The 12,112-nt window shown below is 44.4% G+C and overlaps 2 protein-coding genes across 2 annotated transcripts in view; both read right to left on the bottom strand.

The window, feature by feature from the left end:
- Positions 1-1,387: 1,387 nt before the first annotated feature.
- C2CD4D (C2 calcium dependent domain containing 4D) lies at positions 1,388-7,123 on the bottom strand. Its single transcript, XM_070766637.1, has 2 exons — positions 6,548-7,123; positions 1,388-3,893 (listed from the first exon to the last, which is right to left on the bottom strand). The coding sequence occupies exon 2, from the start codon at positions 3,818-3,820 to the stop codon at positions 2,771-2,773; it is 1,050 nt and encodes a 349-aa protein (XP_070622738.1). The 5' UTR covers positions 3,821-3,893; positions 6,548-7,123; the 3' UTR covers positions 1,388-2,770.
- Positions 7,124-8,932: 1,809 nt separating this feature from the next.
- Positions 8,933-12,112, bottom strand: part of LOC139175511 (acyl-coenzyme A thioesterase THEM4-like) — a 10,391-nt gene continuing 7,211 nt past the window's right edge. The window contains exons 5-6 of the mRNA XM_070766645.1: positions 11,307-11,431; positions 8,933-9,636 (exon numbers count right to left, since the gene is read on the bottom strand). Coding sequence (XP_070622746.1) covers positions 9,569-9,636; positions 11,307-11,431 — 193 coding nt within the window. The 3' untranslated portion in view covers positions 8,933-9,568. The remainder of the gene's footprint in view (positions 9,637-11,306; positions 11,432-12,112) is intronic.

Genomic DNA, 12,112 nt, shown 5'->3' with positions numbered 1-12,112 from the left:
GGCTGCCCAAATTTTCAATGCCTCCCAGCAAAGGAGTTAATAAAAAAATTAAAACTTTGGGGAAAGGTTTGCAGTCCTCATTGAGGCCCATCTGAAGTGTGTATTATTAACTGCTCTTCTTTGTTATTAATTTGAGCCAAGCCTCTGGAGGCGACAACCCTGCTAATAAAAGACTTCTGCGGTCAACATAATTTTTTTTAAAAAAGAAATAAAATCTGCCAGGTGTGCTTTGCCACATTTTAAAGCAGGTGAGACATACCTATACATTGAATAAATTATGATCATTACTTAAAAGACAGCTAATTGTTAACCTTGTTTATAAACCGCAGGGCCAAACATATAGTACATTTTTTTCGATGGACGCATTTTCCTTGGGCTCAATCCTTTCGCATTGCCCACTGGACCTGTTGCATTGGCAATAAGTTTATTAAATGAATGACAGTCAGGATGCTAGTCCTCAACACCGCATGGCATAAATTTAAAATATTCTCAAAAAGGAATTGCTGGGTGTCCTCAGATTTTTTCCTACTTAAAAGTTAGCGAACCGACTCAGATACAAGAATGGAAGCGTTTACGTGGGCCTAAACACATTTGCCAAGGATAAAAAAGAAGATTTTCTCCACCAACATTTAAAAAAAAATCCAAAAAAATCGAATAAATAAATAAAAATTGGAAAAATTGGAATGTTGGTCCTAGCCTGCCCTCGTGTGGCTAGACTAGGAATGGCAAGCATCTTCTGAACTACGGTAATAATAAATTAGGGAAAACTATGAAAATAGGGAGCTGGAGGCTTGCAGTGAAATTTCTATTTTTTTAGTTTTTTAATTTTGTAAAGCTTCACTCACCCCCGCCCCCTAGTGCCAAAGAGATGCCCTCTTGTGGCCGGGCTGGGCATTGACTGATTTTTAACATATTGGATTTTTAGCTGTGTTTTTTTTTTTTTTACTTATTAGATTTGTTTTGTATGCTTTATTTTGTATGCTTACAAATATTATTATTTATTTATTTATTTATTTATTTAACATTGTAAAGTTCTCGGAGAAGGGCGGCATACAAATCTAATAAATAAATAAAATAAATAAATAAATATTGCAAGGGAATTTTTTTTTGCAATTTTTATTAGTCCATTTGCTATTTAGCTATTTTAGTGCAACTTTGGAATTCTACAATACAGGGAAAGAAAAAATAAATAAAAGAATCAAGGGGTAAAGGGCTCCCCCTGGTGGCTGCAAACGGTTTCCCCCCCAACCGTTGAAAGGAAATGCTGCCCTCTGGTGGCACAATTTGGATACATCGAGAAGTCAGATGTTTGAAAAACAAGACAAACCTTACTAAATAGCTAAGTTAAGCAAAGTCCAACCCAGTGTAAAAAAACAACAACGTACAATTTATATTTTTATAATTTTAATAGAGTCCGTAGTGACAATTTCGTTACTAACACACAGCTTATGCCTAAAACAACTTTGCGTGGAATTAGACAAAGGGATTTTAACCCTTTGACATTTAAATGTTTTGATCGTGTCCCCCCTTTCCCTTCTGTCCTCCAGACTCTACAGATTGAGTTCATGAAGTCTTTCCTGGTAAGTTTGATGCTGAAGACCTTCCACCGTTTTTGTAGCCCGTCTTTGGACCCGTTCCATTTGATCCATCTCTTTTTGTAGGTGAGGTCTCCAGAGCTGAACATAGTATTATTCCAAATACAATACTCAGATTGAGGATTCCTTTTCCCCAAGTGTGTTATTTTACATTTGGAAATATTCAACTGCAGTTTCCATTGCTTTGACTATTTATCTAGTAAAGCTAAATCCTTTGCCATATTACAGACGCCTCCCGGAATATCAACCCTATCTCATACTTTAGAGTCTTTGGTAAATAGGCAAACCTTCCCCTTTGTCACTCACAAACCTATTAAAAAGAATAGGACCCAGAACGGACCCTTGTGGAACACTGCTTGTAACCAGTCTCTGCTCAGAATACTTGCCATTAACAACAACCCTCTGATGTCTACGCTTCAGCCAGCTGCAAATCCACTGAATGATCCAGGGATTAAGTCCAATCTTCACTAGGTTATCTATGAGCTCTTTATGTGGAACTGTATCAAAGGCTTTGCTGAAGTCCAGACAGGTAATATCCACGACACCACCTTCATACCGCCTGACTGCACTGTTCACCCATTTTGAGACTTATTTATTTATTTATTGCTAGAGTTGAAAGGGGCCATGAAGGCCATCAAGTTCAACCCCCTGACCAAGCAGGAATCCTATAGTACACCAGTCAAGTGGCAGTTCAATCTTCTCTTAAAAATGTCCAGAGTGTTGGAGTTCACAACGTCCGCTGGTAGGTTGTTCCATTGGTTGATCGCTCTGACCGTCAGGAAGTTCCTCCTTATCTCCATGTTGAATCTCTCCTTGGTCAGCTTCCAGCCGTTGTTCCTCATCCGGCCCTCTGATGCCCTGGAGAATAAAATGATCCCCTCCTCTCTGTGACATCCCCTCGTATACTTGTAGACTGCTATCATGTCCGCTCTGGCCCTCCTTTTCTCTAGGCTATCCATGCCCAGTTCCCTCAGTCTGTCTTCGTAAGTCTTGGTTTCCAGTCCCTTAATCATCTTGGTGGCTCTTTTTTGCACCTTCTCCAGAGTTTCAATGTTTCTTTTGAAGTGTGGTGACCAGAACTGACCAGACTGTTAGCCATCACCGCCCCTCAGTCCTTCTTTTCTGAAGAAATCTATGCCACCCCCAGCTCCTCTCTGCCAAGGACCCCCCCCAATTCAGGGCAGAAGGGAATCCAGTGGGACGTCACACTCGCCCAACACGATGTCACGCCGCAGACTGCAAGCTTTGTTGATGACTTTCAACCGGAGGCTGCGGTGAGGTAACTCCTCGGGGGTCACCCCCTCGAAGAAGAAGTCCTCGTTGAAGATGGGGTTGCGGGTCCGCTTGATGATGGCACTGCGCTGCCTTTGACCCGGGCCGGGCCGAAGCCGCAACGCCACGCAGCAGTGAATGTGTCGAGGGCTCCCCTGCGGCGGGTAGAAGCCTTCGGCGCTCACCAGGCGTACCCTCAGGCTGCCCGGTGGCTGGAGGTACTCGCTGGACAGGCGCAGCTGACCGCCTTGGCTAACCGTCAGCGTCACCTCTTTGGTCAGGCGCTGGCGGCAGCGGATCAAGTCCAGGGGGAACAGGGGCGCCAGGGGCCAAGCGCCTGGAGAGATCCACGGAGGATCGGCTTCGCGGCGCAGGCAGCAGGGGCTTGTGTCCGTGGAGCTCGTCTCCTCAGTGGAGAAGGAGCCGGGATGCAGGGTGTGCGGAGAGCGGCATGCCAACCGCCGCCGATGCCCATAGTTGTGGCACGGAAGGAGACTGCTGAGAGGGCGTGTGGGCACGGGGGAATTATACGGGGAGTTTTCCGCAGAGGAGGCGGTGTCGCTATCCAGGCCCGGAGTGTGCTGCGATAGGGGCCTCGCCCGTGGAGAGGCGAACCAGCCGACGTGCCCTCGGCGGGGTCGGCTGTGGAACAGCGATTCCCGACGCCAGGTGTTGGGGCTTTCGGGCAGGCAGCCCAAGTCTCTCGGCGTCGGCAGCTGGATCGTGGCGGGAGTGCTTGGAAGTTGCGCGCGGGCCCGGTGTCGTGCCTGCACCGCCACGCCCTCATTTTTGACCGGTGAGATTGGCACCTCGATCAGATTGTGGGTCCCTGCTGCACGCCGCCCTCGGAGGGTGGTGAGGTTGGGTGGGATGAAAAAGGAGGGGATGGTGTCGGGGGTCAGCACGTTGGGGCACGTGGGCTGGACGTTGCGGGTTTTTCGCTTGGAGAACATCTCAGATCGGGGCTGGGGGTCTGCCCGAGACAGAAACAAGAGGGGCCATGCGGATGAATGCTCTCACATCGATCTGGGAGGAAATAGAAAGAAAACGAACCAGTTAGACTATCGTTTCACCCGGGGATGATGATGATGATGATGATGATGATGATAATAATAATAATAATAATAATAATAATAATAATAATAATAATACTACAATAATTTATTATATTTGTATGCCGCCCCTCTCCGTAGACTCGGGGCAGCTCACAGCAGTAATAGAAAAACAATGTACAATACAAATCTAATATTTTAAAAAATCCAATAAATAATAAATAAATAAATAAATTTTAAAAACTAAAAACCCATAATTTAAAAAACATACACACAACATACCATACATAAACTATATAGGCCTGGGGAAGATATCTCAGCTCCCCCATGCCTGACGGCAGAGGTGGGTGTTAAGAAGTTGACAAAAGGCAAGGAGGGCGGGGGCAATCCTAATCTCCGTGGGGGGGGGAGCTGGTTCCAGAGGGCCGGGGCCGCCACAGAGAAGGCTCTTCCCCTGGGTCCCGCCAGCCGACATTGTTTAGTCGACGGGACCCAGAGAAGGCCAACTCTGTGGGACCTAACTGGTCGCTGGGATTCATGCGGCAGAAGGCGGTCCCGGAGATATTCTGGTAATTCTTTGAAGGTGAGCGCCCGCCCTCTCTGCTGATGTAGTTTTGATTTTTTTTTTTTTTGACAACGGGAGGACCAAAATAAATTGAAACCCGGAGAACTTGCTATCTAACGCCCTCCGGCCTTTCCTTCTTTTCACGGCTCTTGGAATTTTGCAATGTCTTGTGTCCAAAAAGATTTGCCAAGTTTTCTTTTCCGCTTTGGGGGAGGGAGAAACACCCCCCCCAACAGGTGAATTTCTGAATCCGCACCGCCGAGTTGTGAATGTGGCCGCTTGCCCAGGTGTGACTTAAAAAAACTCTTTTGAGCTGTTGACATTGGATTATATCTTGTCCCAGAGCCCCGGGGAGAAATTCGGAAATGTCAGGAGGTGTGGCAAACCCAAGGATGACAAATCCAGGTTTAACAATTGCCAGGTGTGTGTTTGTGAGACAGACCCACACGCTTCCCGTTTTACACCCCCTCCCCCTGCTGACCCATTTGGTATCTGAGCACGCGCAGAGTTGTTTCTTCAACGGAAGCCAAAGATGGGCAGAGAGAGAGAGAGGGAGGGAGGAATCAAACCTCCCGAGCCTCAACTATTTTATTTCCAATGCTGCAGGGGTGAATGTGAAAATTCGATCAGGAGGAGGAAGAGCGAGAAGGGCGGGGGGGGGGGAGATAACCAAAAAGATTTCGGGAGATTACAAAAGTTGTGCGGCGCGTTGACCTTTCCAAAACCGTACGAAGAAGACTAAAATAAAGATCGCTCCCTGCAAGGATAATAACTGAATTTGATTTAATTTAATGTATTATATTTATAAGCCGCCTAACTCCTTTCGGACGCTGGATAAAGCAATAGATTGACGCCAGAAAAAGACCACCTGGTCCATCCGGTCTGTGCCCTTGTACTATTTCCTGCATTTTATCTTAGGGTGGATCTAGGTTTACCCCAGGCATGTTTCGATTCAGTGGATTGACCAACCACGTCTGCTGGAAGTTTGTTCCAAGCATCTACTACCCTTTCAGTCAAATCATATTTTCTCACGTGGCTTGTGATCTTTCCCCCAACTGACCTCAGATTGTGCCCCCTTGTTCTTGGGTTCACTTCCATATTAAAAACACTTCCTTCCTGAACCTTATCTATCTATCTATCTATCTATCTATCTATCTATCTATCTATCTATCTATCTATCTCATCTATCTTTCTATCTTTCTCACCTATCTATCTATCTATCTCATCTATCTTTCTCACCTATCTATCTATCTATCTATCTATCTATCTATCTATCTATCTATCTCATCTATCTATCTTTCTATCTATCTATCTACCTGTCTGTCTGTCTGTCTGTCTGTCTGTCTGTCTGTCTATCTATCTATCTATCTCATCTATCTATCTATCTATCTATCTATCTATCTATCTATCTATCTATCTATCTATCTATCTTATATCTCATCTATCTATCTATCTATCTATCTATCTATCTATCTATCTTATATCTCATCTATCTATCTATCTATCTATCTATCTATCTATCTATCTATCTATCTATCAATTAATTATTTTAGATTTGTATGCCGCCCCTCTTTACAGACTCGGGGCGGCTCACAACAAACCCTTTCACCTATTTAAATGTTTCGATCATGTCCCCCCTTTCCCTTCTGTCCTCCAGACTAAATAGATGGAGTCCATGAAGTCTTTCCTGATCAGTTTGATGCTTAAGACCACTGTTTTTGTAGCCCGTCTTTGGACCCCTTCAATTTGACCCATCTCTTTTTTGTAGGTGAGGTCTCCAGAACTGGACACAGTATTATTCCAAATGGGGCCTCACCAGCGCGCTATACATCTTATATCCTGCATTCATCTTATTTCCAGGAGACCACCCAGAGAGTTTTGTGCTTAAGAATGTAAGGATAAAACATAATAAAATAACAATGAAATAAAAACGTAAGAACAATTAAAATCCCAAAACTAAAGCAGGTGCATTGTATCCGCTGATAGGAGAAACCATGCACCCCTCCAGTTCCCAAATGACACACACACAAACACACACACACAACCCCCCCCTCCCCAATTACCTGGGCATCCTTCTCTCCTCCTCTTCTTCGTTCACCCCTTCCCAACCTGCCTTCGTGGCCCTCCAGCATTGCAACCAGTAAAACACAAACTCCCCATGTTGTTGTTTATCATCCGGTCTTCTGACGTCACCGCCGGGTGGTGGTGTTCAGCTGCAACGGACCGATTTCGACCGGCGAGAGTCACACCATGGCAAACGACCACTGCCGGTCGGAAGTTCAAAGCGTCGTTTTCGGGACAGCATCCCGGCTTTCAAAACAGAGCCGCCATCCGATCGGAAGCTGGGTCGGTCCCAAGAAAAGCTGTATAGGATTTGGACCCTCCCGGCGTCTCCGTCGGGCCGCGAAAGCTTTTCCTTCTGGCCGTTGGCAGGGTGCCCCTCTCCGATCAGGTTTGGCACGCAGAGGCAAGAACAAAGGGGCCATTCTTTGGAGACGGGATGAATGTTTGCCTACCGTCGCAGGCCAAGGAAACACGACCCGCCTCTCGTTGCCCGTTGTTGCAATTCTCCAGGTCGACCGTTGATTGACTCACCTCTCTGGTTTGGCCAACGCAGTTGTTTTCTTTTTAATTAACCTGACATTGTTTGCGAGAAGCGGACGGAAACAAACAGTGACGTTGCTAAGCTAGCTCACAAACACACAACTTTTTTTGTTTCCTCCCAGAAGAAAACCATCCGAAAAGGCCCAAAATTTGGATTATCAGGTTCGGAATATTTAGCGGGGAAATGAATGAAGGAGCCGAGACAAAAATAATGCAGCCGGCTGTGTGTTGTGGGTTATCAATGTCGTTTGGTGGGACCCAGGGGAAGAGCCTTCTCTGTGGCGGCCCCGGCCCTCTGGAACCAACTCCCCCCAGAGATTAGAATTGCCCCCACCCTCCTCGCCTTTCGTAAGCTTCTTAAAACCCACCTTTGCCATCAGGCATGGGGGAACTGAGATACTCTTTCCCCCTAGGCCTTTACAATTTATGCATGGTATGTTTGTATGTATGTTTGGTTTTATAATAAGGTTTTTTTTTAGTTGTTTTAATATTGGATTGTTACATGCTGCTTTTTATCACTGTTGTTAGCCGCCCCAAGTCTACGGAGAGGGGCGGCATACAAATCCACTAAACAATAATAATAATAATAATAATAATAATAATAATAATAATAATAATAATAATATCAATATCCAGTCCTTGACTTACAACAGTTTGTAGTACAGTATAACCGTTTCAAAAGCTACCATGGCACTGAAAAAAGTGACTTAGGACAGTTTCGTAAACCGTTGCAGACTCACAACTGGGGAACTTATCAAATTTCCAGATGACACCAAACTGGCAGGAATAAGTTAGAAACATAGAAACATAGAAGATTGACGGCAGAAAAAGACCTCATGGTCCATCTAGTCTGCCCTTATACTATTTCCTGTATTTTATCTTACGATGGATCTATGTTTATCCCAGGCATGTTTCAATTCAGTTACTGTGGATTTACCAACCGTCTGCTGGAAGTTTGTTCCAAGGATCTACTACTCTTTCAGTGAAATAATATTTGACAAACTTGAACAATGGGCGCTATCTAACAAAATGAAATTCGAGGGTGAAAAAAAGTTAGGTTCTGCATTTAGGCAAGTGAAACAAAACACACAGGTACAGGATATGTACTGTAACTGTGAGAGGGACCTTGGAGTCCTAGTGGACAACCATTTAAATAGGAGCCAGCCGTGTGCAGCAGCTGTCAAAAAAGCCAACACAGTTCTAGGCTGCGTCAACAGAGGGAGAGGATCAAGATCACGTGAAGGGTTAATACCACTTTATAAGGCTTGTAAAGCCACATTTGGAATATTTGCATTCTGTTTTGGTCACCACGATGCAAAAAGGAGGTTGAGACTCTAGAAAAAGTGCAGAGAAGAGCAACAAAGATAATTAGGGGACTGAAGGCTAAAACATATGAAGAACGGTTGCAGGAACTGGGTAAATGGCTAGTTTGAGGAAAAGAAGGAAAAGGGGGGGACATGATCTAAACATTTAAATATGTTAAAGGGTTAAATAAGGTCCAGGAGGGAAGTGTTTTTAATAGGAAAGTGAACACAAGAACAAGGGGACACAATCTGAAGTTAGTTGGGGAAAAGATCAAAAGCAACATGAGAAAATATAATTTTACTGAAAGAGTAGTAGATCCTTGGAACAAACTTCCAGCAGACGTGGTTGGTCAATCCACAGTAACTGAATGTAAACATGCCTGGGATAAACATAGATCCATCCTAAGATAAAATACAGAAAATAGTATAAGGGCAGACTCAATGGACCATGAGGTCTTTTTCTGCCGTCAGTCTTCTATGTTTCTAAGGACCAGGGGAGACATTGGTTATAAGCCCAGTGTCGAATGCTAAAAAATGATATTCACTTTTTAAATTTTATTTTATTGCAAAGAGAAGCTTTCATCACCTGGACTATAAATATACTTAGAAACTTGGCAAGGCAGGAAAAAAATTGTGGTACTTGCTAACCGGACATTGCACTTAAGTCGCAAATGCCACCAAAATTTTGATGGTGTGGCCGTCGGGAGGCAGAGCCCGTTGTAAGTGTGAGGCCAGTTTTGAGTCAATATTTTTGGGGTGTTGGTGGTGGTGATTGCTAAATACATTCTTGGAAGTTGAACACCGTCTGTCACGTTGGTGTGTTTGGTTTTTGCAAAGCAAAATGTGTCCCCAGCACTTAGTTGACCAGGATTCGATGTTTTTGTGTGTCTCTTTTGAAGTGGGGGTGTTAATCCAATCGGTTTTTGTTTCTACAAAAATAAGAACTTCACTAACTTGGAATTTAATTTTTTTTAAAAATTGGTCTTGCGGTAGAACTGGAACAGATTCTTGATTTTTTTTTTCCCTTGCAAAATTCAAGAACCCATCATGGATATCTTGGGGATTTTTCCTCTGCCCTGGACGATCCGAAGAGAAATAAAGTTGTGAATCTCCGAAGAGAGCCAGAGAGGCTGGTTCAAGCGTCTCCTTTGAGGGTGTGCAAATCACACTTGTGGGTCAAAGTTGAGGTCTCGGGAATCGTTGCGGAGGAGAAGAAGTCTTCGCGCCCAGGTGGATCAAGAGAGCTACAACCCAGGGAGATGGAGACAAAGAGGTGGAGAAAGAGTTGAGACTCTTGGAGAGGAGATTTGGATGCCTTTCCTTGGGCTACGTTGCCCGTCGTTGTTCGTACTATGTTAGTACTACGTCGTTTGGCGGGACCCAGGGGAAGAGCCTTCTCTGTGGCGGCCCCGACCCTTTGGAACCAACTCCCCCCAGATATCAGAGTTGCCCCCACCCTCCTTGCCTTTCGTAAGCTCCTTAAAACCCACCTCTGTCATCAGGCACGGGGGAAATGAGACTTTCCCTTCCCCCTAGGCTTATAAAATTTATGCATGGTATGTCAGTATGTATGATTGGTTTCTTAAATTGGGGTTTTTAAAAATTAACTTAAATATTAGATTTGTTTACATAGTATTATTGTTGTTGTTAGCCGCCCCGAGTCTACGGAGAGGGGCGGCATACAAATCTGATTAATAAATAAATAAATAAATAAATAAATAAATAAATAAATAACGAGTCCGCGGAGAGGGGCGGCATACAAATCTAAATAATAAATAAATAAATAAATAAATAAATAGTTGGGTTTGGCAATAAACCAACAAATGTATGCTTACACGTATTGGAACACTATTGTTTTAAGAGGTAGTGTCACGGATGGCCACAAGAGGGAGCCAAAAGTGTGATTCTCTCCCTCCCTCAATTATTTTCTGCTATTTCTGTTTTGTCTTTGCGACCGATGCTGTAGTAAGGACTGTGTGCTCAAATGCTGGTTTATGTGTTTGAAATCTGAACAAGTAAGCTCATATGTATTGAGAATTACTGACCGATTTAACGGTGTGTGACTAGGACTGTTCTCTTGGCCAATAAAGAATTTATTTATTTATTTATTTATTCATTCATTCATTCATTCATTCATTCAGTCCAATACACAATACATATTGAAGAGGATAGACATGAAGTATTATATATAAAGAAAAAATATAAAAGTAGAGGAGAAGATATATGAAGTTTAAGTTTAATCAGATTTGTATGCCGCCCCTCTCCGCAGACTCGGGGCGGCCCACAGCAATAACAATACAATGTAAAACAAATCTAATATTTAAGTTAATTAAAAAAAATTAAATTAAATGGGTCTTCTCCGGGTCCCGTCAACCAAACAATGTCGCTTGGCAGGACCCAGGGGAAGAGCCTTCTCTGTGGCGGCCCCGGCCCTCTGGAACCAACTCCCCCCAGAGATTAGAATTGCCCCCACCCTCCTCGCCTTTCGAAAGCTGCTTAAAACCCACCTCTGCCGCCAGGCATGGGGGAACTGAGATACACTTCCCCCTAGGCCTTTACAATTTTATGCATGGTATGTCTGTATGTATGATTGGTTTTTATAATAATGGGTTTTTAACTGTTTTTAGTATTGGATTTTGTTATATGCTGTTTTATTGCTGTTGTTAGCCGCCCCGAGTCTGCGGAGAGGGGCGGCGTACAAATCCGATAAATAAATAAAAATAAATAAATAAAATAAACATGAGATAAGGAGAGACAATTGGACAGGGGACGAAAGGCAGGCTAGTGCCCTTAGGTACGCCCCTTACTGACCTCTTAAGAACCTGGGGAATAGAACTCTATCTATCTATTTTATTTTGCCCAAGAAGGAGAGACGGCTGGATTGCGTCCCATTGGATTCAACAGGTAAACTCACCTGTAGCTTCCGCGTGAAGGTTTTCGGCGTCGGGGCTCTGCACGCACCCGGAGAGGAACACCTTCTTTTCTTCGACTTTTTCCACCTTGGCTTCCACCAGGACCACGGAGCCCAGCGGGATGGGGCTGGAAAGGGGAAGGATGGGCAGTGGAGGATGGTTCCTGGCAGCTGAAGCTCTCTAGCAGGTTCTCCCTCCCCTGCAGCCAAAGCAGAGCCGGGCCCTTCCCTTCCCCGTCTTCTGAACCATCCAGACTGGCTGGTTCCGAGGAGGAAATTCAAGCTGGGAATACGGGCAGTGCTCACAACTGTTTCATTTAGTGACTGCTCAAAGCTACGACGGGGCTTAAGGGCATTTTCGTACTGACTGTTGCAAAGTGTGTGTGTGTGAGTGAGTGAGTGAGAGAGAGAGCCTTGAGCCGGTGGTGAGATTTGAACTGCTCAACTACAGCTAGCAGTTAGCTGAAGGAGCCTGCAGGGCTGCACTCTAATTACTGGGCCACCCTGGCTCTCTTCTTTCTTTCTTTCTTTCTTCCTTCCTTCCTTTCCTCCCTCTTGGCCTCTGTCCGTCCCACCCTCCCTCCTTTTCTTTCTTTCTTTCTTTCCTTCCTTCCCTCTTGGTCTCTGTCCCTCCCTCCCTCCCTTCTTTTCTTTATATCTTTCTTTCTTTCTCTTTCCTTTCTTCCTTCCTTCCCTCCCTCTTGGTCTCTGTCCCTCCCTTCTTTTCTTTCTTTCTTTCTTTCTTTCTTTCATTCTTTCTCTTTCTCTCTCTCTCTTTCTTTCAATAGCAATAGCGTTTAGACTTATCA

The sequence above is a fragment of the Erythrolamprus reginae genome, chromosome 13 (genome assembly GCF_031021105.1).
Source record: "Erythrolamprus reginae isolate rEryReg1 chromosome 13, rEryReg1.hap1, whole genome shotgun sequence".
Taxonomy (NCBI): Eukaryota; Metazoa; Chordata; class Lepidosauria; order Squamata; family Dipsadidae; genus Erythrolamprus; species Erythrolamprus reginae.
The sequence above is the reverse complement of the archived record's forward strand: the minus strand, read 5'-3'. Positions and strand labels throughout refer to the sequence as shown.

Bases quoted from the DNA above. Each gene is read 5' to 3' on its own strand.
- C2CD4D (XM_070766637.1), bottom strand. From the start codon at position 3,820: ATGTTCTCCAAGCGAAAAACCCGCAACGTCCAGCCCACGTGCCCCAAC.